Source organism: Heloderma suspectum, chromosome 1, assembly GCF_057233095.1.
Source record: "Heloderma suspectum isolate Gila_16-S chromosome 1, 16-S_ref, whole genome shotgun sequence".
Classification (NCBI taxonomy): Eukaryota; Metazoa; Chordata; class Lepidosauria; order Squamata; family Helodermatidae; genus Heloderma; species Heloderma suspectum.
Window position 1 is genome coordinate 131,103,123 of NC_139458.1, and position 26,950 is coordinate 131,130,072.

A 26,950-nucleotide genomic window follows, 5' to 3' on the forward strand; every position below is an offset into this window, starting at 1 on the left:
TCCTGACAAAAAGGAAAAAAAAGTTATACTCATTTGTTAATTTCCAATAATAGTCAATAGGAGGCATGAAGATTTGGATTTCCAAATCAAGATTCAGACCTGAGTCGAAGTGGGCAGCCTCTGATTCAGTGTGAGCTGAATTGGGCTGCTTTCCAGATCGCTGAATCAGGGTCCAAATCACTGAATCATGTGTGAATCACACCCCTACAAAACACTTTAAAAGAAGGACAAGCAGTGCTGCAACAATTAAAACAGAGAGCAAAGAAGTAAAGGATGTCACAGAGATAAACCTGGGCATAATAGAAACTTAAAAGGCCCTGGAAAATTAAAAGTTCTTTCCTGGGTGCTGAAAAGACATTCAGATAGGTGTTAGGCAGGCGGCCTCTCTGGGGAGAGCGTTCTACAGCAGAGGGCCACTGTTGAAAAGGCCTCGTTTCTCATAGCCACCCCCTGTGCCTCATTTGGTAGTAACAGTAGAAGAAAGACCTTAGCTGATGATCTCAATGCACAGGTAGGTACATCTGGGAAGAGGCAGTCCTTCAGAATCAGATACTATGATTCTTGGCACATCACTACTCAGTATTGGTATGAAGTGGATACACATCTCCTTCTCTCCCTTGGCATGGATAGGAATGTGTGTCCACATGTTTGTTTATTACATTTATTGCATGTACTGACAGGTACCACTGCAACCTGTTTCCCTATATATATAACTTGCTGCATTCAGTGCCTTTGCCTTTGTCAAGCTGTCTCTGTGCTGGAGCCAATATGATCATATCATCATTCTTGAGTATCCTTTTGTCGTTTAACTAGTGTTGTGGTCACACTGCACTTGTAATATGGTAAGTTTTGCAATCTACCTATCATGTTTGCAAAACTTCCATAACAACGAGGAGCTGATTGAGAAAATACTATGTTTTGGCAATATTTCAGTTTCTTCACATCACCAGATGGGGAGGCTGGACAAAAACATACCTGGGACAAACTTCCACATACATTATAAATGGGGATACAATACATATAATTCAGTGCTTGCATACTAAATTATTATATCATTGGCCGTAAAATGTGAATGTTTGCCTCTGAAGAGTGGAACAGAGCACGCAAATACGTTACTGATTACCAGAGTCTGGTTCAGGAAGGGCACCTTCTCCACGCCTTTGAGCCCCTGTGCTGATTGGCTAGGTTCAAGGGCCGGAGCAAGTGCCTTGGCTTGGCTTATCATAAACAGGCTGTTAGCCTTTACTTTACTGTTAGCTTGCTGGCAGCTAGTCCTGACATGTGTGACTATATAATGCTCTAGGCGTTCCTCTATTCCTCTTAGAACTAACTGAGAATTTGGATCCAAATATTGCAGAGATGAATGGCGTTTGTTCAGCCCGGTTCTGCAATCTTTATTTACGAGAGAATTGCCTGGCTTTCCAAAGTACTCTCCATTGAACAACTCCATTGTGTGACTAGAAATTATATGCAGCACAAGAGATCTGATCCTTTCTTCTTAACCAAAGGAAGCAGAATAATTAGCATCAATTAACCAAAGAACATGAGATCTTTTAATTATGTGTGTGTTCCCCAATGTGTTCCCTCATCATCTAATGGAGATTAATGAGATTTCTGAAAATCTTTTTTATCAGAAAGACCCTACTTTTTTTTTTTTACGTCACCCAACAAACATATCAGGATTTTATTCCACTTTACCTAGGAGAAAAGTAATCTTCTCTCAGAAAAGGTGTTGATTTAGTGAAAAAGCAGACAGTAGTTAGTACATCACCTGCTTCCTAGCATTTTGCTTTTGTACATGTACAAAGACCCATTCTTCAACCATCTGGAGAAAGAGTTGCTGTACTTTCATTTGAGACTTGGGTGGTGGTTGTTGTTTTTCAAAATCACAGTGCTATTATCCACCTTAAGCTACAAATTCTACACAGGACTTTTCCCTAGCTTTCCTGTGGCTTTAAAAAGCCCCTGCCCAAAGTTGCAAGTTATGTAAGGTGCAAGCAGAGACATCTCCCAAGCCCCCCGACAAAGTGTTATCTTGTGGTCCTCCTGACATCATTGGCCTCTCCAAACATCACTTGGTTTTACCAGTGGTCGCAGGCAGCAGCGCTACCACCATGATTGCACCAGGTGGCTGTGACAAGCTACTCACCATTTTAATTTAATTTGTTTTACAAATGTCTGGATGGTTTAACATTTAGAACTTTTGCTATATTGCAATTATCAATTGGAATTAAAACAAATGGTCCATGAAGTAGTCTGGCACTGCAGTTTCGTAAGAAATGCTTCCTGGCAAAGGGTGCAATGCTATGCATGTTGAGACAGAAAAAGGTCCTACAACTCCTAGCATTCTCCAGCCAGCTATGCTGGATTGTGCTTTAAAGTATTATATCTTATGCACAGGCCCATTGTTCAGAAGTGGAAATGGAGACACATGTTCCACATGTCAGAAATACACCTTGAATCTGTTTGATCTTTGGGGATTTAAAAAAAAAAGTAACATCTAAAGGTAGTTTAAAACTGCTTTTTGTTGTCAATTTATGGTTTTTTGTTTAGAAGTAAATATACATCAGTAAAACGGTTCTATCCTTAAAAGGTAAAGGTGCCCTCAGCCAGTCGTGTCCGACTCTAGGGTGTGGTGCTCATCTCTGTTTCTAAGCCGAAGAGCCAGCGCTGTCCGAAGACGCTTCCGTGGTCATGTGGCCGGCATGACTGAACACCGAGGTGCACAGAACACTGTTACCTTTCCCGCCAAAGCAGTACCTATTTATCTACTTGCAATTTCTTGCTTTCGAACTGCTAGGTTGGCAGGAGCTGGGACTGAAGACGGGAGCTCACTCCGTCACGCGGCACTCGGGTCTCAAACTGCTGTCCTGCCAACCTTCCGGTCTGCAGTTCAGCGTCTTAACCACTAAGCCACCGCAGTTCCTTAACCACTCACAAATAAGAAAACAACATAGGTTTAAGGAATATTATGTGTAATATATATATATATATATATATATATATATAAATAAGCACTAATAATTTAGTGTTTAGAGTTTTAAAATAATAGATTTAGGGCACAATCCTATGCGTGTTTAGGCAGAAAAAAGTCCTACAACTCCCAGCATGCCCCAGCCAACATGGCTGGCTGGGGCATGCTGGGAGTTGTAGGACTTCTTCTGCCTAAACACGCATAGAGTTGCACCCTAAGTAAATATAGCTGGCAGAAAAGACAGGGAAGCACCTTTTTTACTTTACTTCTAGATCCATCAATGGATAGCACTACTGAGTCCTGGAATAAACCAATTAGGAAATAGGAAACACTTGAAATATAAATTATGATGACTCTTACTCTTTCCAGTAACATGAAATTAAGATGAAAACTTTAGATATGCATCTGTATTAAAGGTGTTTTTAAAAGCCCTTTTTAGCCCCAAGCAGCCCTTCCCCAATCTTTTGAAGATCAAATGGGTAGTTGCCTCCTTAAGTTGCATTTATGGATATTTTATTTTGTTCAAGCCCTGCCAGAAAAAAGGCTGCTCTCTCTCTCTCTCTCTCTCTCTCTCTGCGGGATTAACAAAACAAGTTCAGTAAAGAAATGGGTCACGACCTATTTCCAGGACTAAATTAAGGATGACCAAGAATTCGCCTCCAAAGGGGCTTACAACTGGGCAGCTCCACTTCATGTAGATAAGGGAGCCAATTTCTGCTGCTCATCCTCAACAGCATGAGGACAGATATATATATATGTATACGTATATGTATGTATGTATATGTATACCTGCAGTGAACCCTCTGTGATATCCAATCAGTCGAGACCATTAGTTTTTGCTGGATTATATGCATCTTCAGGTCAAGGGAGGACCTTGAGATAGACAAGAGTGCTGTGGACCACTGCTTAGCTTGAACGGTGCATTCCAACTCACTGTTCCACTCCTTGCAGAGGTATGATGTATCCATCTTAAATCTATACAAGAACCACTGATAGAAATAGGCTGCTGGCCTTTGCAAGCCAGAAGTAACCTGATCAGATCTTCCAGGAACTCTGGGGGCATAGATGCTGCACACACAGCCAGTCCAAACATGAATTTGAGAAGGTTTTCAAGCTGGGGAAACAGCCAATTAATCATGTTTGGAAAGAAAGCCAAATATACAGGAAAGATCTTAATGTCCCTGATAGCCATGATAGTGCGGTCACGGAACTTGAGCCGGACATCCTAGAGAGTGAAGTCAAGTGGGCCTTAGGAAGCATTAGTAACAACAAAGCTAGCGCAGATGACAGTATTCCAGCTGAGCTATTTAAGATCCTAAAAGATGATGCTGTTAAAGTGCTGCACTCAATATGCCAGCAAATTTGGAACACTCAACAGTGGCCACAAGACTGGAAAAGGTCAGTTTACATTCCAATTCCAAAGAAGGGCGAGCCAAAGAGTGCTCAAACTACCGTACAATTGCGCTCATTTCACACGCCAGCAAGGTTATGCTCAAAATCCTATAAGCTAGGCTTCAGCAGTATGTGAACCGAGAACTAATGGAAGTAAAAGCTGGGTTCCGGAGAGGCAGAGGAACTAGAGTTCAAATCGCCAACATTCGCTGGATCATGGAGAAAGCAAGAGAATTCCAGAAAAATGTCTATTTCTGCTTCATTGACTACGCTAAAGCCTTTGATTGTTCAGATCACAATAAACTGTGGCAAATTCTTAAAGTGATGGGACTACCAGACCACGTTACCTGTCTCCTGAGAAACCTGTACGAGGGTCAAGAAGCAACAGTAAGAACCGGACATGGAACAAACGATTGGTTCAAAATTGGGAAAGGAGTACGACAAGGCTGCATATTGTTGCCCTGCTTATTTAACTTATATGCAGAGTACATCATGAGAAACGCCGGGTTGGATGAATCACAGGTTGGAATTAACATTGCCGGGAGAATGATCAACAACCTCAGATACGCAGACGATACCACCCTAATGGCAGAAAGCGAAGAGGATCTAAAGAGCTTCCTGTTGAGGGTGAAAGAGGAGAGTGCAAAAGCTGGTTTGAAACTCAGCATTAAAAAGACTAAGATCATGCTATCTGGCCCCATCACTTCCTGGCACATAGAAGGGGAAGAAATGGAAGCAGTGACAGATTTTACTTTCTTGGGCTCCAAGATCACTGCAGACGGTGACTGTAGCCATGAAATTAAAAGACACTTGCTCCTTGGGAGGAAAGCTATGGCACAGCTAGACAGCAGAGTAAGAAGCAGAGACATCACCTTGCTGACAAAGGTCCGCATAATCAAAGCTATGGTTTTCCTAGTAGTAATGTATGGCTGTGAGAGCTGGACTATAAGGAAGGCTGAGTGCCGAAGAATTGATTCCTTCGAACTGTGGTGCTGGAGAAGACTCTTACGAGTCCCCTGGACTGCAAGGAGGTCAAATCAGTCAATCGTAAAGGAAATCAACCCTGACTGCTCATTGGAAGAACAGATACTGAAGCTGAAGCTGAAATATTTTGGCCACCTAATGTGTAGATAAAACTCTCTGGAAAAGACCCTGATGCTGGGAAAGATTGAAGGCAAAAGGAGAAGGGGACGGCAGAGGATGAGATGGCTAGATAGCATCACCGATGCAATGAATATGAACTTGAGCACACTCCAGGAGAGAGCGGAGGACAGGAAGGCCTGGCGTGCTATGGTCCATGGGGTCATGAAGAGTCGGACACGACTTAATGACTGAACAACAATCCAAAAGTTGTTCCAAAGTCAAACCTGGGAAGATGTCCAGGCCTTCCATATAAAGGTATTTCTGCCTATTTTCAAATCTGGGTTGCACCATAAATGTACATATGGATCAGCCCTGACTCCAATAATAAGCTCTTCCCAGGCAAGATGAGTTGCATGAATGGTCAGAGGTTTAGAAGTTGGGAGACCTGGAAAGATGGGTCAGAAGGCCCTGTCACTAAGGATGGACGAAAGTCCCTTACCTGATCCCGAAGCTTGCTTCGCGGTGGGGGGGGAGGCGCTTCGTCCCTCCCCCCGAAATTCTGGCCGGGGTGGAGGCGCCCTGTCCCTCTGGCCGCGAAACCTCCTCTCCTGCTGAGACGCAAATGGCGGCGGCCATAGCCGCCGCTGTTTGCGTCCCTGCAGTCAGCTGTGATAGGCTACGTAAATGTTTACGGAGCCTATCACGGCTGACTTAAAAAAAAAAAAAGCGTGTACGCAAATAGCGTTCCCCTTATTTTCGCCGTAGTCTATGTAAATGTTTACGTAGACTACATGTGCCAAAATAAGGAACACAAATGGCGGCGCCCATGGGCGCCACCATTTGCATACGTGCTTTTTTTTGTTTTTTTCAAAGTCAGCCATGATAGGCTACGTAAAGATTTACGTAGCCTATCACGGTGTTTTTTAAAAATCTAGCCGTGATAGGCTACGTAAATCTTTATGTAGCCTATCACGTTTGTTTGTTTGTTTTTTACTTGGAAATGGCGGGGGCGGCAGCTGGTCGGATGACCGGCTGCCGCAGCCGCTGCCACCGCACCGCCACCGGAGCCGTCGCCGCCAGGGACATTCGAACAAGGTAAGTCCCGTCCCGGGGGGGGGGGCGGGAGGGCAGACCATTTCTCCACCAATTTCGGGGGGCCGAATGCGCTGGCATTCGGCCTCCCTGAGATTCGTGGAGAAATTCTCTGACATCCCTACCTGCCACCTTCAAACAGGGCCAGATAAAAAGTTTCAAATGGAGTCCAAGCAGGAGACAGGGGTATGGATGAGTGATGCCACTAGAGTGAAACAACCACAAGATATACTTAGTGATAAAGGAAGATGTTGGAGAAATTGAAACCTCCTTCTATAAATGCCAATGGAAAATTTCCTTCAAGCTCAGGTATGGGGTAAGATCCAGCCCCATATGCACATTATGTACAATAATTCAGAGGTCAGTGTTTCTCTAACTTTGTCCTTTTAGGACATTGCCACAGACCCCCTGTACACAATATAACCAATGAATGGTCAGTTAACACAAACAATTTGCTCTCTGCAGATGAAAATTGCCTAGGGTAACGTGTGACCCCAAGCATGAATCCCATATCCCAAGCCCATGTTGTCCGGCTGTTCAGTTAATTGGTCAAAGTTGGAAATAATGCCAATTGGGGACAGGATATACTCTAGTGTATTAGCCAATTGGCAGTTTTGACGGTGCCCATAGTTTATTACTTATTTGGGAATAATTATCCCTAGAGATATATCTCAAATAATTAGGTTAAATTTAAACAAGTTGATTAATGATATTTCACGAGATATAGATACATGGGCATCTTTAAAGTTGAGTTTGTGGGGTAAGGTGAATACACTTAAGATGAATACCATACCTTGAATTATTTATGTTATATGTGGGATCCCTATACTTATATTTGGCAGATAGTTCCAAAAACGTAATGCCTTGTTTCATAAATTCTTTTGGGGTTTCTTTCCATCAAGAATATCTTTGAAAAGGATGCAACTTCCAATTAATGAAGATGGGTTGGGTTTTCTGGATCTAGCTATGTCCTATCAGGCCTATTTGCTGAATTTTGTTTTTTTCCACTCAGATTTGATTTTCCACCTTGGTCAGTGTTGGAATCTTCTTGTCTGGAGCCTCTCTTTAAATGGATGGCATTAGGTTCTCAGTATATTAAGGCAGACAGAGCTCCTCCCACAATTTTGGCAGTTAGGGGAGTGTGGCGTATAATGTCATGTCAATTACAGTTTGATCCATTTTCCCATGCTAAATTGACTTTATGGGGAAATCCAGATTTAAGAATTGGAAACAAAATATTTTTATGGTGGACCTGGACAGATAAAATTATCTTTACCCTGGATCAATTAGTGGGGGGTTGATGATGAGTTCTTGTTATTTTCAACTTTGCGAGATCAATTTGATTTGCCTGCTACAGCAGAATGGCTGTACTTGCAACTGAAATATTTGTTGGTATCAGATTCGGTCCTGCTGCTTTAACTGCTTCAGAGTCTCTTTCACTACTAGAAATACTCATTAAAGCTGATCAGATATATCGACCTACTATTCATGTTTATAAATATTTATTATCAATGAATTAATATGATACAAGGGGTTTACAGCAGGAATGGATCAGGGAATTGGAACATCCTATTTTGTTTAATCAAATTAATCAAATCAAATCAAATTAATCAAATTAATCAAATTTTTGTTTAATCAAATTATTTTTGTTTGTCAAATTCAGCTAATTGTTGGGGGTGTAATGCAGTCAATGCTTTTCTTATTCATATGTTTTGGAAATGCCCAATGGTTACCTCCTTTTGGGAGGAAGTTATTATATGGATAAATTTTGTATTGGAAAATTCTTTAATATTTACTGATGTAAATGTTCTTTTAAATTACATATCTGTTTCTTGGAATGTAACACATGCTCAGTGTAAATGGATCTTTCATGCCCTTTTGGTTGCTAAAACACTGATACTACTATATTGGAAGGATAAAAGCTCACCGCCTATAATGCAATGGATTGACAACTTAACAACACTAGCAACATTTGAAAGAGTGGTACAGAGGCATCACTTGCAAATGGACTACTATGTGGATATTTGCTCTGCTTTTACTGAAGTTTATGTGTAACCTATTTTTTTTCATTTTTTATCTTTCTAGAATATTGTAATGTTTGAAACTGAGGATTTTAGAATATGTTGAACCATATATATATGGTTTTGTTATGTTTTTTGTTTGCTTGTTTTGTTGAAATTCACAATAAAGAATTGGGAAAAAGCCCACGTTAATGATAGGAGCAAGTTCTTACCGCAATCTAGTTTCTGCTTACAGGACTTGCTTGGACATGTTTGAACAGTTTGGGTTTGTACCACTTCAGGGGTCACGGGTCATTCAAAGGATTAGGGTTGCTTTCAGTTATCCATGGCAGTGAAACGTTACGGTTTTACTTTGTTTGAACTACCTATATTTCAGTACTCTGGGAGCCTTTGGCTGCCTGTTAAATCTGTATAGCAGATAAAAACACTTCTAAACAAAGTGCACAACTAAGTTTATTTGGTGGGTTGCAATCCAGGTTTAGTACTAACAGTACTAATTATAGCACAGGAATCTTTGAATCCATTACTTTCTTTTACTGATACCAATATACATTCCCAATTAAATACAAACAGTAAAGTATTTAAAAGCAAGGCTGAGCGCCGAAGAATTGATGCCTTCGAACTGTAGTGCTGGAGAAGACTCTTACGAGTCCCCTGGACTGCAAGGAGGTCAAATCACTCAATCGTAAAGGAAATCAACCCTGAGTGCTCATTGGAAGGACAGATACTGAAGCTGAAGCTCAACTATTTTGGCCACCTAATGTGAAGAGAAAATTCTCTGGAAAAGACCCTGATGCTGGGAAAGACTGAAGGCAAAAGGAGAAGGGGACGGCAGAGGTTGAGATGGCTAGATAGCATCACCGATGCAATGAATATGAACTTGAGCAAGCTCTGGGAGAGAGCGGAGGACAGGAAGGCCTGGCGTGCTATGGTCCATGGGGTCACGAAGAGTCGGACACGACTGAACGACTGAACAACAACAAAAGTTGTATTTAATAAGAATTTATTGTTGTTACAAAAGACAACCTTGCTGAACCCGTGTTACCAAGATTTCTCTGTAGGGTTGTCTGGCAGTATCACAGGCAAAGACCTTTGATATCAAAGAAGCCATCTGGCCTCTGAATCAAACCATATTTATAGAGTTTCTAAAATATTACCTCACTGCCAATATGTCAATACTAATTGCTGTTTCATAATAAGTTCATAGTCCTGACTTCTAAATGAATCCTTCATGATCAAAACACACATACAAAAGCTTAAACATACACTTCTCATGTTAGATACAATTACTTTTGATATATGCCTTTAGCAAAGTGATTTCTTACTCCAAGTTTACTAATTAAATGTGTGTGTATATATATTTCTAGACATCTATATATCAGACTTTTTAATGTGTATACATTACACAATCTTTGTTGAGCTCTGTATTTTAAATCTCTGCATTGCTGCTAGGTTTTATTCTTGTTGTATTGTTATATTGTGGTTTTAATGTTTTACATTTTATATTGTTTTATTGTGTGCTTTTTGGTTTTAATTTTTGTGAACTGCCAGAGAGCTTTGGCTATTGGGTGGTATAGAAATGAAATGAATGAATAAATAAATCAAAGTTCACTTTGGCCCTGATCAGTATGGTTTGATATCTTTCCATTTCTCACATAACCCTTTTCATCTTTAGTATCGACAGTGGATATGCTAAGAACGACCGCACTCAGTCTGGTTTACTCAGCAGCAGAGTACTGTGCCCCAGTGTGGTTTAATAGTCCACACACGAGAAAGATCGATACACAATTGCATGAGTCAATGTGTATTGTTAGTGGGATGATACGATCTACTCCCACATACTGGCTGCCTGTTTTGAGCCATATACCACCTCCGGATGCAAGACGGAACAGCGCCCTTCTTCAAGAATACCGGAAGATTATTGACAATCTCCAGCTACCAATATTAAATGACGTAACCTACTGGGAGCGAAACAGGTTAAGATTGAGACATCCAGCCATTTCTGCTGCTAAAGCTCTTCTAGAAGATTATTTCAATATCCACAACATGTGGAAACAACATTGGCTAGGAAACTGCCCTCCACAATGCCGAAGCTTGCCCTGCATCTTGGAAAAACCACCTGGATTTGACCAGCCCCGTGCGATATGGATAACCTTGAACCGAATTCGCACGGGTCATGGTAGATGTGCAGATGCCCTTTATAAATGGGGCAAAATGACATCACCAAATTGTGATTGCGGGGCTGAAAAACAAACTATCCAACATATAGTGACAGAGTGTCAAAACCGAGCCTACAATGGAGACTTTGCTGATTTCCTGGCTGTGACAACAGAAGTAAAAAACTATATCTGTAACCTAGACATACGTTTGTAATATTCCTGTCTATATTTTATATTTTACATTTCATATTTATTATGCTCTATGTTTTTATTGCAATGCGATGTAAATGTGCCATATGATAAATAAATAAATAATCTTTAGTGATTCGGCATTTTCTCTTTGGATATGATTGTAGATGTTATTTGGATAACAATTACCTAAGTTCACTGTGAACATTCTTTGTATCTCCCCTATTGGTACCAGTTACCCTATTATTTATTTAATTCTCTGGATTCCTAATTACCTTTTATGCAACATGCTTAATTGCCTGGGGCTTGCAGCTCCAAGACAAGACAGCTTGTGTGTGTGTGTGTGTGTGGTGGGATAGTCACTGTCTTTAGTAATAATTTTGAGCCCATTACGGACTGCGTCGCCAACCTTTTGTGGCAGATCCATGACATACAGCCTTGGTCACTCTGTAGGATGACCTTGGCTGGGAGAGAGATGTCCAGTCCTGTTGATTCTCCTTGATCCCTCAGTGGCTTTCAGTATCATCAACCATGGTATCCTTTGGGAGCGGCTATTGGAATTGGCTGTGGGTGGGACTGCTTTGTGGGTAGTTTTGCTCTTATCTCGGTGTCGGTGGACATTTTCAGAAGGTGGGGAATATCTGCTTGACTTCATAGTATCTTCACTTTGGGGTCCTGCAAGGCTCCGTCTTATCCCCCATACTGTTTAACATGTTCATGAAACCACTGAATGAGGTGATTTGGGGCTTTAGAATGCATTGTCATCAGTATGCAGGTGACATGCAGCTCTATTTCTCCTTCTCTTTGGCTGTTTCTACACTAGGCATTTGTCGTGAGGGAGCCATCTAGTGGCTCTAATACAACTGCACCATCTAGTGGCTCTATAATGAAACATATAGACCTTGCTGAGGAAAAAAAGAAGGAAAAGCCACGTGGAAAGGATTGGATATAATCCCACGAGGAATCCGGATGCAGAAACCCCAGTAAAGTTGCAGGATTTTTGCCTGGTGTAAAAATGCTCTTAGGAGCCAGGTGAGGCTGAGGGCATGCTGGATTAGTACCTGGCCAAAGTGATCAACAGAGCTAACAAACTGGAGCTCAGTCCAGACAAGACGGAGGCACTGCTAGCGGGTAGCTCCTCAGACCAAATGAGGGGCATTCAACCTGTTCTGGAGAGGGGGTTGCACTACCTCTGAAAGATGAGGTGCATAGATTGGGGGTGCTCCTGGATCCATCGCTGTCATTAGAGACTCAAGTGGACTCTGTGGCATGGAGTGCCTTTTACCAGCCTGAGTTAGTATCCCAGCTATGACCCAATCTGGAGGTGGAAAGCCTACCTGCAATTATCCATTCCCTCTGCCAATTTCCCTCAACAAATCTTCAGCATTTTAGCCTGTCCCTGACCCTACCCCCACTGGGCTTTGAAGCTGAAAATGAGCTTATCTGGGGGCGGGGGGCTTCTGGGGGAAGAATTGCACGGGACATTCACCAAAGTAACATGTACTTCTGCTCTATTAGTGGCCCCATGGATGGCTTCCAAATAGTAACAGTGAAACTACTTAGAATTACCATTTTTTAGCTGGAATCCTACGCCTGTAACAGCAGCACAATAGATAGAAATTGGCTGTTGAAGGTTTTATTTATTTATTTATTTATTTATTTATTTCTGTACTACCCATTAGCCAAAGCTCTCTCTCGTTTATAAGAACAATCATGCAGTGATGGGGGAAGCTTCACTAGCTGATTTGTGGCATGACTTGAATGGTTAAAGTCAGAGGAGTCTGCTAGAAACCCTAACATTACTTCATTAGTTTGTGTAGGGCGCAATCCTATGCACAGAAAAAAGTCCCACAACTCCTAGCATGCTCCAGCCAGCATGGCCTAAACATGCATAGGATTGCACCCTTATTTTATTCATCTGCATGTACTCTGTCTTTCCCAAAAGCTCAATAGATGCCTCCACCCCACAAGCTCAGAAGTGTAGGAGACAATCTTAAGTAAGAAAGAGTTAAAACAGCTTGCTGCTTATAAACGCAAAAGCTCCATCAAGCCATTTTACATTCAATCTATGCAAGCCATTTCACAGCTGTTTCTGTCTTAGCATAATGGATATGTCAGTTTACAACACAGAGACATCTGCTTTCCAAGGTACTTGCATCATTTCCTCCATTTTAATTTAATAGCTGAACATTTAAAAACCCATTAGGAAATCTTCTTTTTATTACCTGTAGTATTGGAGGGACTGTTCTGTTAAATGGTAACCAAAGATTAGATTCTGAAACATCAGTTTGCTTTATAACAGGTTCATCAAAGAAATAGACATTGTTTATAACCACCAATTTTTCCTAAGCATCAGAGCCCCAGGATTTAATTTTTAAAAAAAATTATACCCCACCTTTCCGCCCCGCCCCCCCAAAAGGCACTCAAGGCAGCTAACAGTAATAAAACAAAGATGAAAATAAACTTAGTTAAAACAATCATAAAAACAAATAGACCAAAAACACAATTAAAAAACACAACAATAAATGAAATAAAAATAGCACTCATCTGAATGGAACCTGCTTCAGCACAGACCAGCTTACATGCTAAAGGCCCGCTTCCATAAAAATATATTTGCCTGTCAGCGGAAGGACAACACAGAGGGAGTTCCAGAGGCTGGGAGCAACCACCAAGACAGCCCTATATCATGTCCCCATTAAACTTCCAATGATGGCAGGACTGAGAATAGAGCCTCTCTGAAAGACCTTAAAACTCAGGCAGGCTTGTGTGGGAGAATGCAGTCTTTCACGTAGCCTAGTCCCATGCTTAGTGGTCTGTTCTGTTGTGCTTATTTCTAATGTTTTAAGCTTTGAAAGCTGCCAGTCATTAGAGATGGCTAGTGTGATCCTGCTTATCTATTTGCTGAATTCATATCACTTGCTGGCTAAATGCTCCATTAGGAATAGACTTCCCTGTGGCTGTTTTTAAAGTATTTTTCCTTTAGTCCATACAGAACATGCTGTGGTGTCCTGTTGGTTATCTGAAAAGCCAAAACAAATGTAATTTGCAATAGTCAAATAGCCTGGAATTAATCCCATCAAAGTTATTAAAAGTGAATTCCAATTGAAAAATTAAGCATGGGCTGAAATTTGTCCCATTGAAATCAGTGGGACGTCATAAAGGCTAGCTTTGGCTGGATTGTGCCTATTGCACTTTCAAGAAAACATCTTAAAATCATCCTTACTTATTTGTCTATATTTATTTCAGAAGAAATAACATCCCATTTTCACATCCCATTCTTCAGCTCAAAGCCTCTCAGAGCAGCTAACAGTGGCTAAAAACAATACAGCAGTATATTAAAACAGCAAATCAGTCAAAATACATTAAGAAAAACCAGTGTCACACCCAGTTAAAAACTTCAACCAGAAGATCTAAAAGGCCTGCTTTCATCTCTGCACCCACCTTGTCTATACAATCTGTATAGGTTCAAAGTTCATGCTTTCCACGTTATGCGATTCCTTGTTTCCGAATGTGTCACTAGTGCCGTGTAGCTGATAAAGGGTTGGTCTGAACTCAAGGGGTTGTTGTTGTTGTTGTTCAGTCGTTCAGTCGTGTCCGACTCTTCGTGACCCCATGGACCATAGCACGCCAGGCCTTCCTGTCCTGCGCTGTCTCCCCGAGTGTGCTCAAGTTCATATTCATTGCATCGGTGATGCTATCTAGCCATCTCATCCTCGGCCGTCCCCTTCTCCTTTTGCCTTCAGTCTTTCCCAGCATCAGGGTCTTTTCCAGAGAGTTTTCTCTTCGCATTAGGTGGCCAAAATAGTTGAGCTTCAGCTTCAGTATCTGTCCTTCCAATGAGCACTCAGGGTTGATTTCCTTTAGGAACTCAAGGGGACACAGGTTCAAATCTTAAGTAGAAAAAATATGACCAGGTGACTTTGGACAGTCACTGTCTCTAAGGCTAGCCTACCTCATAGGTGGTTACAAGAATAAAATGAAATAACCCCATGAAATACCACTCTGCACTGACTCGTGAAAATGCAGGATATACATGTGATAAAACAATATATTTGGATCAATTTTCTGCCTTATCTGTTAAATGATTCTAAAGATTTGCATAATAAGTTCTTAAGTTAACAATCACGGCAAATTGCTCAGTTCTTTTTAAAAGTTCTCAGCGTGTAATTTCCCATTCCTGCCTGTGGAAAGCCCACAAGCAGGACCTGAGTGCACGAGCCCCCACTCACTCATGTTCCCCAGCAACTGGCATACAGAGGCATACTGCCTCCGATACTGGAGGTGAGATAGATAGATAGATAGATAGATAGATAGATAGATAGATAGATAGATAGATAGATAACACCATCATATCTAAAAGCCACTGTTAGCCTTTGTGGCATGATACGCTCTGGTTCTTCATGAGTTAGGGAGAATAAGAAGGAGAGGTGGAGTTCAATAAGGAGGGGCTATTTCCTCTGGGACAGGCACTTCGGTTTTATACTTCAGCGTGGCTGGTGGTATTTTTTCTTACTCTCTTTTCTATAGCCTTATCCCCCGTGAGACCGCCATGCTGAGGTATTGGCCAAACCAGTGCATGGGCAAATGGGGCTTAATTTAACACAAGGTGCCGCTCATCAACCCTCATCTCCATTACAACAACACAGGGATAGAATTCCCACACATGCGAAGCAGTCACATGATCTCCACTGTGTGTTCAGTGAATGATCATGCAATGGAGCGGATTGATGAATCTGTGAAAGTGACAAGTTGGGTGGGGGTGTCACTGAGACCACTTGTGGACTGTGATTGTTTTTAAGGAGAGTTAGTACTAAAGCCAGGGGAAATATTTCAATAAGGATTCTGCAAAAACTAGAACTGATTAAAGAATTTTAGGGTGCGATCCGATGCATGTTTAGGCAGAGAAAGGGCCTACAACTCCCAGCATGCCCCAGCCAGCTGGCTGGGGCATGCTGGGAGTTGTAGGCCTTTTCTCTGCCTAAACATGCATCGGATCGCACCCTTAGTTGATTAATAATCTCCTGTTTAATTGACTAATTAATGAATCAGAGCACAAACTAAACTTACTACTTATTCTTAGAAATAGCACCATTAATAGTTGGTTCTTTCTTCAATGAACAAAAATAGATTATTTGCTCTTGCCAGTTAAAATTGATCGCCGCTGTGTTAGTTTGATCAATGAAAGCTTTAACTGATTCATCTACAGATTAATCTTGCTGCCTCAATACAAACTAGATCCAAACAAATAAGTTTGGTTCATATAAAACTTAAGTCAAATATTCTAAAAAGAATGTGTATACTTTCCTATGCTAATAAAATAAGGTGGAAAACCATTAAATGGACATGTTTCTGTAAGCAAAATCTCCTAGTGTATGAGAGACTGGCTGTTAAATTCCACCCATTTTCTTCACAATTCAGTGTATTTTAACGGATTCATGCAGTGATTATTGTGCACTGCAGAATAACTCTCTCAAACTGTAGTTGAACATTCAGAATAAATCAAACCATTTGGTTAAAAACAAAGCCAAAAAGCCACAAGTACAATTTATGTAATTATTGCTAAAGAAAATGATTAGTTAAATACCATCAGGCCCAAGCTGTCCTCATAACATCAGCAATATTACAATAGATGAGTTGTTCAATGCCTTGAACAGAGGTTGTTTTGATATGAGTTTACTAGGCAACAAGGAAATTATATTAAATTGACAGACTACAAAAGAAGGAAAATAATTCAAAGGAAACCAATTTTGAAAGTATTAATTATACGTATTCAATATTCATCCTGCCCCCCAGCCTCTCTGTCTTAGGAAAGTAATAGCTTTGTAGGCATATCACAATACTGTAGAGTGGGTGTGGACAGAATGATTTACAAACATGTCCTATGAGATCCTTATCATAATGCATGATGGCTTTAGCTGTGTGTGTCTGTCTTGATTTGGACTGTAAGGGGAATGTTTGATAAAATTAATCTGGAATAGAAGGGAGAATGGAACTTGGTGAGACAGTAACTAAGTGTTTAGATCTGCTGGACATGAATCTGAGACAAGGTACAGAGGAGCGACATGGTTGAATAACAGGGCACATGACTAACATACCTACTTCTTGTACTTTATGTTGGTTTTTAAAAATAAGACTGTTGAGTAGTTCTTCAGAGTGATCTGTGGTTATCTGGAATACTGGAGCTGATACAATACTTGAGATGACTTCTACTCCACATCCTCTACTAAACGTAGTTTTAAGATAGGGATATGTGAATCAGCAAAACTTGAGTTCAGTGGGGTTCTCCAATTTTTTTCTTGAAGCTCGTTCTGACTGCGTATATCAGACTATGAACTTTGTGGGGGACGGGTGCATGAAAATTTGGGCACATTTCCATGTGCATTTTCCCCAATATGCATCAGTTGTGCATATTTTTGAAATGTATGCATTTTTCTCCCATTGACAAAAGTGTGTTTGAATGCATTATTCAAATGTGTGCATTTTTCATGGGCATTTTTCAAATGTATGCATTTTTTGTTGCAAGAATTGCATCACAAGTTCAGAGATGCTTGACTTCAAACTGCAGATTGCGTTCCAGTCCAGGAGGTATAAATTGGATAAATTCTGGTCTAAAACAAACTGAAAAAAATTTCTCAGCCACTCCTATTCTCAGCTGATGTCTTCACTGGCAGTTCAATAGCACTGACAGTTGCTTCAGAATTGCCCCTCCTCATCAACACCAGGATGAAGGACAGCTTGATGTGAGCTGCCATAGTAACAGCTGTAAGCATCCCCATCCCAAAGAGGGTGGTCTTTGAGCTGCTTTCCAAGCCAGCTATGTTCGTAAACCATATGTTTACGTTTTAAACAACTATGTTGGTTTTAACAACTGTCTGAACATGGAGAGTGATCCTCCAAGTGTTCCTTGCACAAAGGAAAAGGCTGTTGTTATCATCAGTCACATTCATTTATTTGTATATATTTAAAAATGATCTCATTCTACCAGCAAAGCTTTCAAGGAAACTAATAATAAGCAAAGTAATACAAACCCCCCTAAAATCAATAGAAGGGAATGTATAAAATGGTAAAGTGTTGTATGTTCCTTAGCTGATGACTTAGAATAGATTGCTGAATAGGGTGCCAAAAAATATTTCCTTAACAGAAAGCACATTAACAACAAAAAATGCTTTCTGCTTAACTTTCTCCCTGACCATATATTTACTATAGCAGAAAATGAATGGGAGGTTCAAGTAAAATGTACCAAGTACAAATGCTTGACATTTAGTCACCTTTTATCTCGCTGTTTTCCCCCCTATGGGTACAGATTTTTTCTGGACCTCATGGGAGCAACTATCATTACCTACCCTTTTGTCTAAGAGTCTCTGACATTAATGTCTTTGCTTTGAATACTGAGGATGGTAAATTACTATATATGTAATTTCCACCTATCAAACTTGGCATAAACCCTTACCTGGAAAACAAAGTCTTTGAGAAAAAACACACAACCCAAACCAAAACAACCATGATCAGCTGAACGTGCGCATTTTATCATCATCGGCTGTTTAAAAGTGAGTGCCAAACCAAACCTTTGATAACATTTGGGTGACAGAAGCAAGTGACAAAAGATCTGCTGGCATGGTAAGATGCTTACTGTGAATGCATGAGGCATGATTTGAAATATTTGTTTCAGTGTTTTATCTGAATAATGAAAGAAAAGAATATATACTGTTTCTCTTGCAGAAAGTTAAAACTGCACTAGTTTGTGCTATTACCATCACGATGGTCTTTTTGGTCGTTGAATCATCGCGTGCCCCGAAGGTAAAAGTTAGAGCTAAAAAAAATCTCTGGAACAATACAGGACATTTTTCAGATGAATAATGACAACTTTCTTTTTTCAGAGTAAACTCATAGCAAGAAATTGGGGCCCACAATCAATGCTATACCTCAAGGGACGATGTAAGTTAAGTTTAGTCTCTAAATTTCATAAATAAATAAAATTAAAAATATTTGGTTCATTTAAAATGATTATCGATTGCTGTGTATTTCTACTACATTAAATAAATATTTCCCCATATTATTACATTTTCTGACAGATCATTCTTACAAAACAGTTACCAATATATTAGAATCAAAGTACTGGTAAGTATGCAGCATTTGTAAATAAGTATAGGCATTTATTCCTAGAGTTGGAGGTATTTATATGTTGTATTACTTTCAGTGGCAAGCATTGTGTTCTAAATACATTGTACAGAATAATGAAAACTATCCTTAGCTCAAAAGCTTTGGAATAGCTGAAATTTCACAAATATTTGGTACAGTGTTAATCTCAAAAGAAAACATTTTACTTGTATTTTGACACTAGTTTGAAGTACTTGGGGAGGAATTGCTTGTCATCACTACAAAATGAATCATAGCTTCCTGATCAGTTTTATAAAAGCAACATTAAATTGGTTCACAGTGGGACTATGTCAAATGAGTACTTGCTTAATTGTAATTAAGAAATAACAAATATGTGTGAGTAACTTGTAAACTAATTTACAATTGTTTAGTTATAACTGTGTAAGAAGGAATATGCAATCTATCTGAAATAGAGCTTGCTAAGTTTAATAAGAGGATGTCACAGAGAAGTCATTAGCAAAGTGTAAGAGATTTTCAAGATGTTAGAATAAACTAGGAGCTACATTTCTATAATCTCCTTAATGTGCATTTACAGTAGCTATGCCATCATGATATGTCATACTTTGAGGACTTTATGCAGAGTACTGTGGGAACAATACATTTTAGGGAGAAAGTTGTGGCTAAATGTAAATAAATCACACTACTCAGATAATTCCTCAGAGATATCTTCTCCTAAAAATCTGAGTGGTCTGATTTGCTTCCATTTTGTTTTCTTCAGATTTTGTGCTGAGGCATTCAGTGTATACAATCTGTAGTAAAATGAATCAAAATTAAAACTGACAATACTTTAGGAGATACATTTGGTCTAGATCCTCCAACCCACTGAGCTAATTTCCCCTACCCTACTCATTCTCATTGTTCCAAAAGGCAGGCAAGCTTCTCTGAGGAGGGCACGCTAAGCTTCTCTGGACCATTGAGAGGAATAGAACGTCTTTATTTATCTAGTTAGTCAGTCAATTGATAAGCTGCCCTTCAGTAACAGGATTCTCAGGGCTGAACTTGATTTAAAAACAAATACAATAAAATCATAAAAACAATAACAATAAAATCACAGGAGCAAAAACTACTTTAATCTGGCAAAGTTATAAAACAACCGCTAAATTAAAATAAGCTAAAACCACCCATTGGGCAAATAAAATGTCTCTGCCTGTCATTGAAAAGACATCAAAATGGTGCCAGGCGAGCCTCTCTAAGGAGAGCTTTCCACATCTGAGGCACCACAACTGAGAAGGCCTTCTTTCCCATCACAACCCACCTAACTTCAGATAGTGGGTGAACCCAGAGGATGGCCCCCAATGAAGTGTAAAGGGCTTGAGTAGGCTATGCAGAATAAGTTGGTCTTTCCACTAGCCAAGCTCCAAGCCATTTAGAGCTTTATAGGTAACATCAATCTTACCCAACCCAGTGACCTACAGATGTTTTGGTCTTCAATTCAATCAGCTCCAGCCAGCATGGCCAATGGTCAGGAATCCTGGAAGTTGTATTCCAAAACATCTGGAGGGCACCAAGCTAGGGAAGGCTGGGAATAAGTAGCATGTTGATTGTGTTTGGAATTGGCCTGGAGGCCAGTGCAGTGAAAAGCACTGGTGAAAAGTGTTCTCTGTAGCTAGACCCTGTTAGTAACCTTGCAGTTGTATTCTGTAGCAACTGAAGGCTACTAGGGCATGGATTACTGTGACAAGGCCATCTCTGTCCAGGGGGAGTCACCACTGGTGCAGCAGCCTTAGCTGGTGAAAGGCACTGAATGCTGCAGGCCTCCAGTGAAAATCCTGGTTCAAGCAATACCCCCAAGCTGCAAACCTGATCCAGTGTAGAGGGAATTTAACACCATCCAGAACAGGTTGAATGCTACCTCCCTAGTCTGACAAACCTACCAACAGGAACTCCATCTTATCTGGACTAAGCTTCAGGTTATTGGTCTTCAGCTAGCCCATTACTGCTTCCAGATGCTAATTTAGCACCTCTACCAACTTAAATAAATCTGAGGATAGGATAAATTGAGTTAGGTGCCATCCATGTACTGATGGGACCTCATTCCAAACCTCCAGATGACTCTATCCAATAGTTTAATGTGGAAATGGAGACAAGGTGGAACTCTGCAGGATCCCATAGCATAAATGCAGTAGGGTGAGTGGTAGCCTCCCAGAACCCCCTCCTGGAATTGGCCATCCATGTAGGAGCAGAAGCAGAGTGTCCTCAGTCCTCAACACAAACAGCCTCTCCAGAAGTATACCATGGCCAATGGTCTCCCAAAAGGTACCAAGAGATCCATGAGAATTCGTAGCATCACTCTCTCCCTGCTCTTCATCCTGCATAGGTCAGCCATCTTTCCCACCCAGACCTTAATGGCTCTGTTTCTACAAGTATTTTACATTCAAGGCTATTAATCATTTAGAAAGGGCTGGCATTTCATCTCATTTCAGTCATTTTCATCCTCCATGCAGCCAAATTATACTCTATATTTAACCTACTGAAATATATAAGCTAATTCTGTGTGAGAAAACCTGTTCCTATGGATGTTAACAACAATTTCTCTAATGGCTGTGCTGGGATCATATCACCTTCCATGATACTATATATAGCTAGGGACAGCCTGACCAAAGAGGCAGGTTGTACCAGGGCCCAACTGGATCCAAGCCTATGTTTCACATCTGGACGTTACAGAAATGCCATTGTTGTCACCCACATAGCATAAATACTGTGGTAATTCTAGAAGCTGCTACATCATACAGGTGCTAAAATGCAATAGGGCCTGAACCATGAGAGAAACGTAAGGATAGGAAGGGACAAAAATGTTTTGTTTTTTTAAAACAAAATAAAGTATAGATTCGTTTTTTGAAGGAAGAAATTCCATTGTTCCGCCATCAAATGCCGGGTTGCTGTAGTGGCAGTGCAGCAGGTCAGGCGAATGTCTTTCAGCCCAAGGGCCAAATTCAATTTCCAAGACGGTCTCAGGGGCCACATTCCATTGGTGGGCAAAGACAAAGGCAAAAAGGGCAGGGTCAAAATTCCAACCATGCCGGCATATTTTAGCGTAAAGCTCTTACTGCTGACAACTAAGCTTTAGGGGAGGCATTTCAATCTTTTAGAATGGGGAAGAACATGCCGAAGCCAGGAAGACATCAAATGATCGGCAGTCAAAGGAAAGGGGCTGTGGCCAGGAAGAGCGGGTGTGGTCATTTGGGGGCCCCCCGGAAGGCCAGATTGGGGCCCCAGGAAGGCCAGATTTGATCCACAGGCCTAAGGCTCCCCACCCCTGGTCTATGTCATCATGATTCTGACATCCAAGCCAAGTTGCTTTTGTATGTGACTTCCTTATTATCCTAGCAGACAGGGCAGGTCTGCCAGAGAGTCAAGGCGGAATGACATGTTGTGTTAAATGCCTTGATCGTATTGAAATGCATGACCGCATTTAACACATCTCATTCTGTTTGTTTGTTTGTTGTTGTTGTTGATAGCAGCTGTGTGGTGCGTGGGAGTACGTTCAGGACTGTGTTGTGTGTGGGGGGGATTAACATTCCCCCCCCATGCTACAGTCCTTATTTAAATATGAAAATCCACCCCCTCCCCCAGCTGCTATTTGCTGTCAGAGGGAAGCTGTTTGAGCCAATAGCAGCTTCCTTCACCCAGCAAATATCAGCTGGGTGGGGTACTGGGACCATAGCGCAGGGAATGGGGTAATCCCCTCTCTGTGACCTCTGAAGTTTGGATCCTGCTTCCCATTCCTCACAGCTTCTATAGAAAGAAAAAGACACCAATTTGATCACCCATTTAGGACACCATCCTATGGGGATAGGCAGCCGCCTCCAAAGTTGGAGGTGACCGCCTATCCAATGCAGGACAGGAGAAGCATGGAGGGGATCGTTCCCTCCACACTTCTCCTGCCCTGCATTTGCGGCTAGACAGCCGATTTCGGCTGTCTCGCTGTGGGAAGGCGGAGCGAGGGGGGACAACACATAGGATGGGTTGTACCGGCATTTCTGCCTTCCCTGCCCGGAACGCCCTGTTTTCGCTGCTTTGCACTTATCTTCCAAGTGTGGAGCACGGGGCCGTTCTGAGCTGCCTGCGAGGCAGCGCCGACATATCCTATGGCTGTCTAGCCACTGGCCAGCGGCCATAGGATTGCTCCCGTAACGTAATATGTAGTTTGACCCTTAGTGCTTTACTTAATGCCTAACGCTCTGAGATCAGGGTCAACAGTTACTGAGGCAAAGATGGTCAGCCTTTCAGTTTTAGGGCTCTGGGCCCTTCAGTTACTGTGCAGACGAGTGCAGCTTTTCAGGTTTAATTTTTTTAAACAGTTGTTAAAGTTGTTGTTGTTGTTCAGTCGTTCAGTCGTGTCCGACTCTTCGTGACCCCATGGACCATAGCACGCCAGGCCTTCCTGTCCTGCGTTCTCTCCCGGAGCGTGCTCAAGTTCATATTCATTGCATCCGTGATGCTATCTAGCCATCTCATCCTCTGCCGTCCCCTTCTCCTTTTGCCTTCAGTCTTTCCCAGCATCAGGGTCTTTTCCAGGGAGTTTTCTCTTCGCATTAGGTGGCCAAAATACTGGAGCTTCAGCTTCATTATCTGTCCTTCCAATGAGCAGTCAGGGTTGATTTCCTTTAGGATGGACTGATTTGACCTCCTTGCAGTCCAGGGGACTCGTAAGAGTCTTCTCCAGCACCACAGTTCGAAAGCATCAATTCTTCGGCGCTCAGCCTTCCTTATAGTCCAGCTCTCACAGCCATTCATTACTACTGGGAAAACCATAGCTTTGATTAGACGGACCTTTGTCGGCAAGGTGATGTCTCTGCTTCTTACTATGCTGTCTAGGTTTGCCATAGCTTTCCTCCCAAGGAGCAAGCGTCTTTTAATTTCATGGCTACAGTCACCATCTGCGGTGATCTTGGAGCCCAAGAAAGTAAAATCTGTCACTGCTTCCATTTCTTCCCCTTCTATATGCCAGGAAGTGATGGGGCCAGATGACATGATCTTAGTTTTTTTAATGTTGAGTTTCAAACCAGCTTTTGCAGTCTCCTCTTTCACCCTCAACAAGGGGCTCTTTAGATCCTCTTCGCTTTCTGCCATTAGGGTGGTATCGTCTGCATATCGGAGGTTGTTGATAATTCTCCCGGCAATCTTAATTCTGACCTCTGATTCATCCAACCCGGCATTTCTCATGATGTTAAAGTTAAAGAATCCCTAATATTGAAATGCTGTCTGAATGGAATCCCCGAGCTGCGGTATTCAAAAACAAAACCCTTTCAAAGCAGTGGCAGTTCTTTTTCTACATTCCTTCACATTTTCTCTCACACTTCCATTCATTTAGAGAGGAACAAGCCATGGATTTCCCTTCATATGAACAATCGAAAGGCCATTTTCCATGATTATACCCTTTTCACCATATCAGGTAGATTTTATAAGAAGAACGAGTGACCTTGGAATAGTTACAGGAATTTTTCTTACTGTAGTGTGATCTCTGTAATTCAAAAGAACAAGTTAAAAGAACTCAACTTCAGATAACTTTTCTTAGGGTCATACAAAGCAATGTGAGTTAGACAGCAGCTGTGTAACACACTTTTTAGAAAGGTAATGATTTGAGTTTTTCTTTTTATTATAGATGGCAGAGGATATGCATCTTCTGATAATGAAGAACAGTGTTACAAGCTTGACTTGGATGAGCTGAATACAGTCCTGAAAAGTATTTATATGCATAAGGAGCATTTTTGAATCCAGTCTGAATTGGGGTCCAGAAATGCACCCTAATTTCCCCTGATGTTCAATATTTAAGAAACAGCTCATTAATTATATAGAGAGAATGTAGTGGTTTATATGTAAAGTATACGTTGCACTAGTGTAAGCAACCTCTAGCACAATGCCAGTAGTGTTTACTGGCACAACGGGTTTTCTGGGGAAACCCATTGTGCCAGCAAATGGTAGCACAAGATAATTTTTGTTAGCGGTAGTGTCAAAGTGGAGACTTCCCCAATTCTCTATGCAATGCACAGTTCCAAAAATTAAAACTGTAATGGTATAATAAGGGCGCGATCCTATCACTTCCATGCCCAGTGCTCATAAGCCTCTGAACTCGGAGGCTTACAGGTACCTAGCGCAGAGCTGGAGGAGCGGTGGAGGCGATCGTTGCCTCTGCCACTCATCTTGCTCTTCATTTTAGCTAGATGGGCATTTTTTTGCCTGTCTTGCTGGGGTGCATCAGAAGGGGAGGGAAGGAGGATGGAGAGGCCAGGGGAGAGGTTGTATCACGTCCTCTCCAGGCCCTTCCCTTCCCACCAGAATGCCCCCTCTACCCCCTCTCTAAGGTTGCTTTTGCGGCTGGGGAAAGGCAGCCGGTCTGGTTCTTTCCGTGCCAGCTGCGAGGGGGAGCAGGTGGGTAAGGCGGATTCCCGGCTCCAAGGTCAGAGTGGTATGTCCAACAGATCTGGGAATCTGAAGTACCGTGTATCCCGTCTCCCCCAATGCTGTCTGGGGGCCATAGGATTGCTCTCCAAAGCACAATTAAGCAATAAAATCCAGCACAGCAAAAACTCCTCAGCACAGGAATAAGAATAAGTCAAGATGGAGAAAAGGGGGATAAACTGGGAAGAGGGGGAAATTAGCAAGGTCACATTTTATTTGTTCACCACTATTTAGGATACTTTTATGATGGCACGCACACAGCGGAGGATTTCTGCTGCTCTACTTCATTCTTTGTGTTGTGGTCAGACACAAAATGGGTTGGATCCAGAATCTACCTCCTGTTGACAGAAGGGCCCTGCTCACACAGAGAGGCTCCACCTGATTTGGGGGGATCCTGAAAAGCAGGAAGTGGGAAAGTCTGCTTCCGCCAGCCCAACTGCACACAACTAAATGTGGATACAACCCAGTGCCACCAGGCTTCACATGCCTGGCATTTGGATTTTGGCTTGCGAAGGCCTTTTGTGACTATCAGACCCTGCTAAAGCAAAGTTCCTTCTACTTCTGGCGCATAAAGTCACAGGAGTGGGGTGCAGAGTAATTTTTCTGGTAGAAAGAAGGTGGAGAGATTTAAATGTTAGAATTGGGAGCTTGGGGCATGTGTGGAGAATGACAGGGAGCCAATGAAGAGTTTTAAGTGGAGCAGTGTGAATTTACAATTAAATGTTGAATATTATGTATCTATTAAAACATTTTTGAACCACCCATCACCTTTGCAGATACCAGGGCAATGTACAAATATGTTTAAAATAATACACAATGCAATAAAAACAGTAAAACCACATAATCATACAGATATGTATCTTTTTTCAATATAGGTTACAAACGTTCAGCACCACTGAAATTCCTGAACATCAGAAGATTAACACCTCAAAATACGGACACTGATGACTACTTAGATTAACCATCTATTTTACTTGTCTTTCAAATTTTCCAAATACTGTAAGGGTGCAATTCCATGCCTTTTTAGGCAGAAAAAGTCCTAGAACCCCCAGCATGCCCCAGCAGAAGCTGGGAGTAGTAAGACTTTTCTGTCTAAACAGGCATAGGATTGCACCGTAAATATTTGAAAAGTGTTCCACTACTATCTTTTCTTTGTGAACTTCTGTGAAAAGTTCCATCAGATATTAATTGATTACTCAGTCTGTTTTCATAAGCATTGTTATTTCATCTATTAAAGTTATATTTGAAACATTTGCATGTAATGGAGTTCATAATCTTAATAATAACAACCCTTGTTGGTCTGGAGCAGCCTCCCCTTCCCCCTGGGTTGGGGAGGGGGGAGATGGGGAGAGATTTTGACCACCTGATATTTTTCTGCAAAGTTAGGGGGTCTCTCCTGCCCCCCCCCCAATTTGGGCTCCCAGTGCATCAGCGCATGGGATACCCACTTTGCTAATGTATTTTCCAGCACAATCCTATGT

The 26,950-nt window shown here is 41.5% G+C and overlaps 1 protein-coding gene across 1 annotated transcript; it reads left to right on the top strand.

Moving 5' to 3' along the window:
• Nucleotides 1-11,830: 11,830 nt before the first annotated feature.
• LOC146357874 (spexin prohormone 1-like) lies at nucleotides 11,831-26,715 on the top strand. Its single transcript, XM_084828648.1, has 5 exons — nucleotides 11,831-11,942; nucleotides 18,630-18,707; nucleotides 18,788-18,845; nucleotides 24,673-24,753; nucleotides 26,345-26,715. Exons 2-5 carry the CDS (start codon nucleotides 18,669-18,671, stop codon nucleotides 26,428-26,430), a joined length of 264 nt encoding a protein of 87 aa, XP_084684774.1. The 5' UTR covers nucleotides 11,831-11,942; nucleotides 18,630-18,668; the 3' UTR covers nucleotides 26,431-26,715.
• The last annotated feature ends 235 nt before the right edge of the window (nucleotides 26,716-26,950 follow it).

Excerpts from the sequence above, each read along its gene's own strand:
- LOC146357874 (XM_084828648.1), top strand. The coding sequence starts at position 18,669 with ATGGTCTTTTTGGTCGTTGAATCATCGCGTGCCCCGAAG. Across the intron at positions 18,846-24,672 it reads GCTATACCTCAAGGGACGAT|ATGGCAGAGGATATGCATCT; the intron begins GTAAGTTAAGTT and ends TTTTTATTATAG. Across the intron at positions 24,754-26,344 it reads GCTGAATACAGTCCTGAAAA|GTTACAAACGTTCAGCACCA; the intron begins GTATTTATATGC and ends TTTTCAATATAG.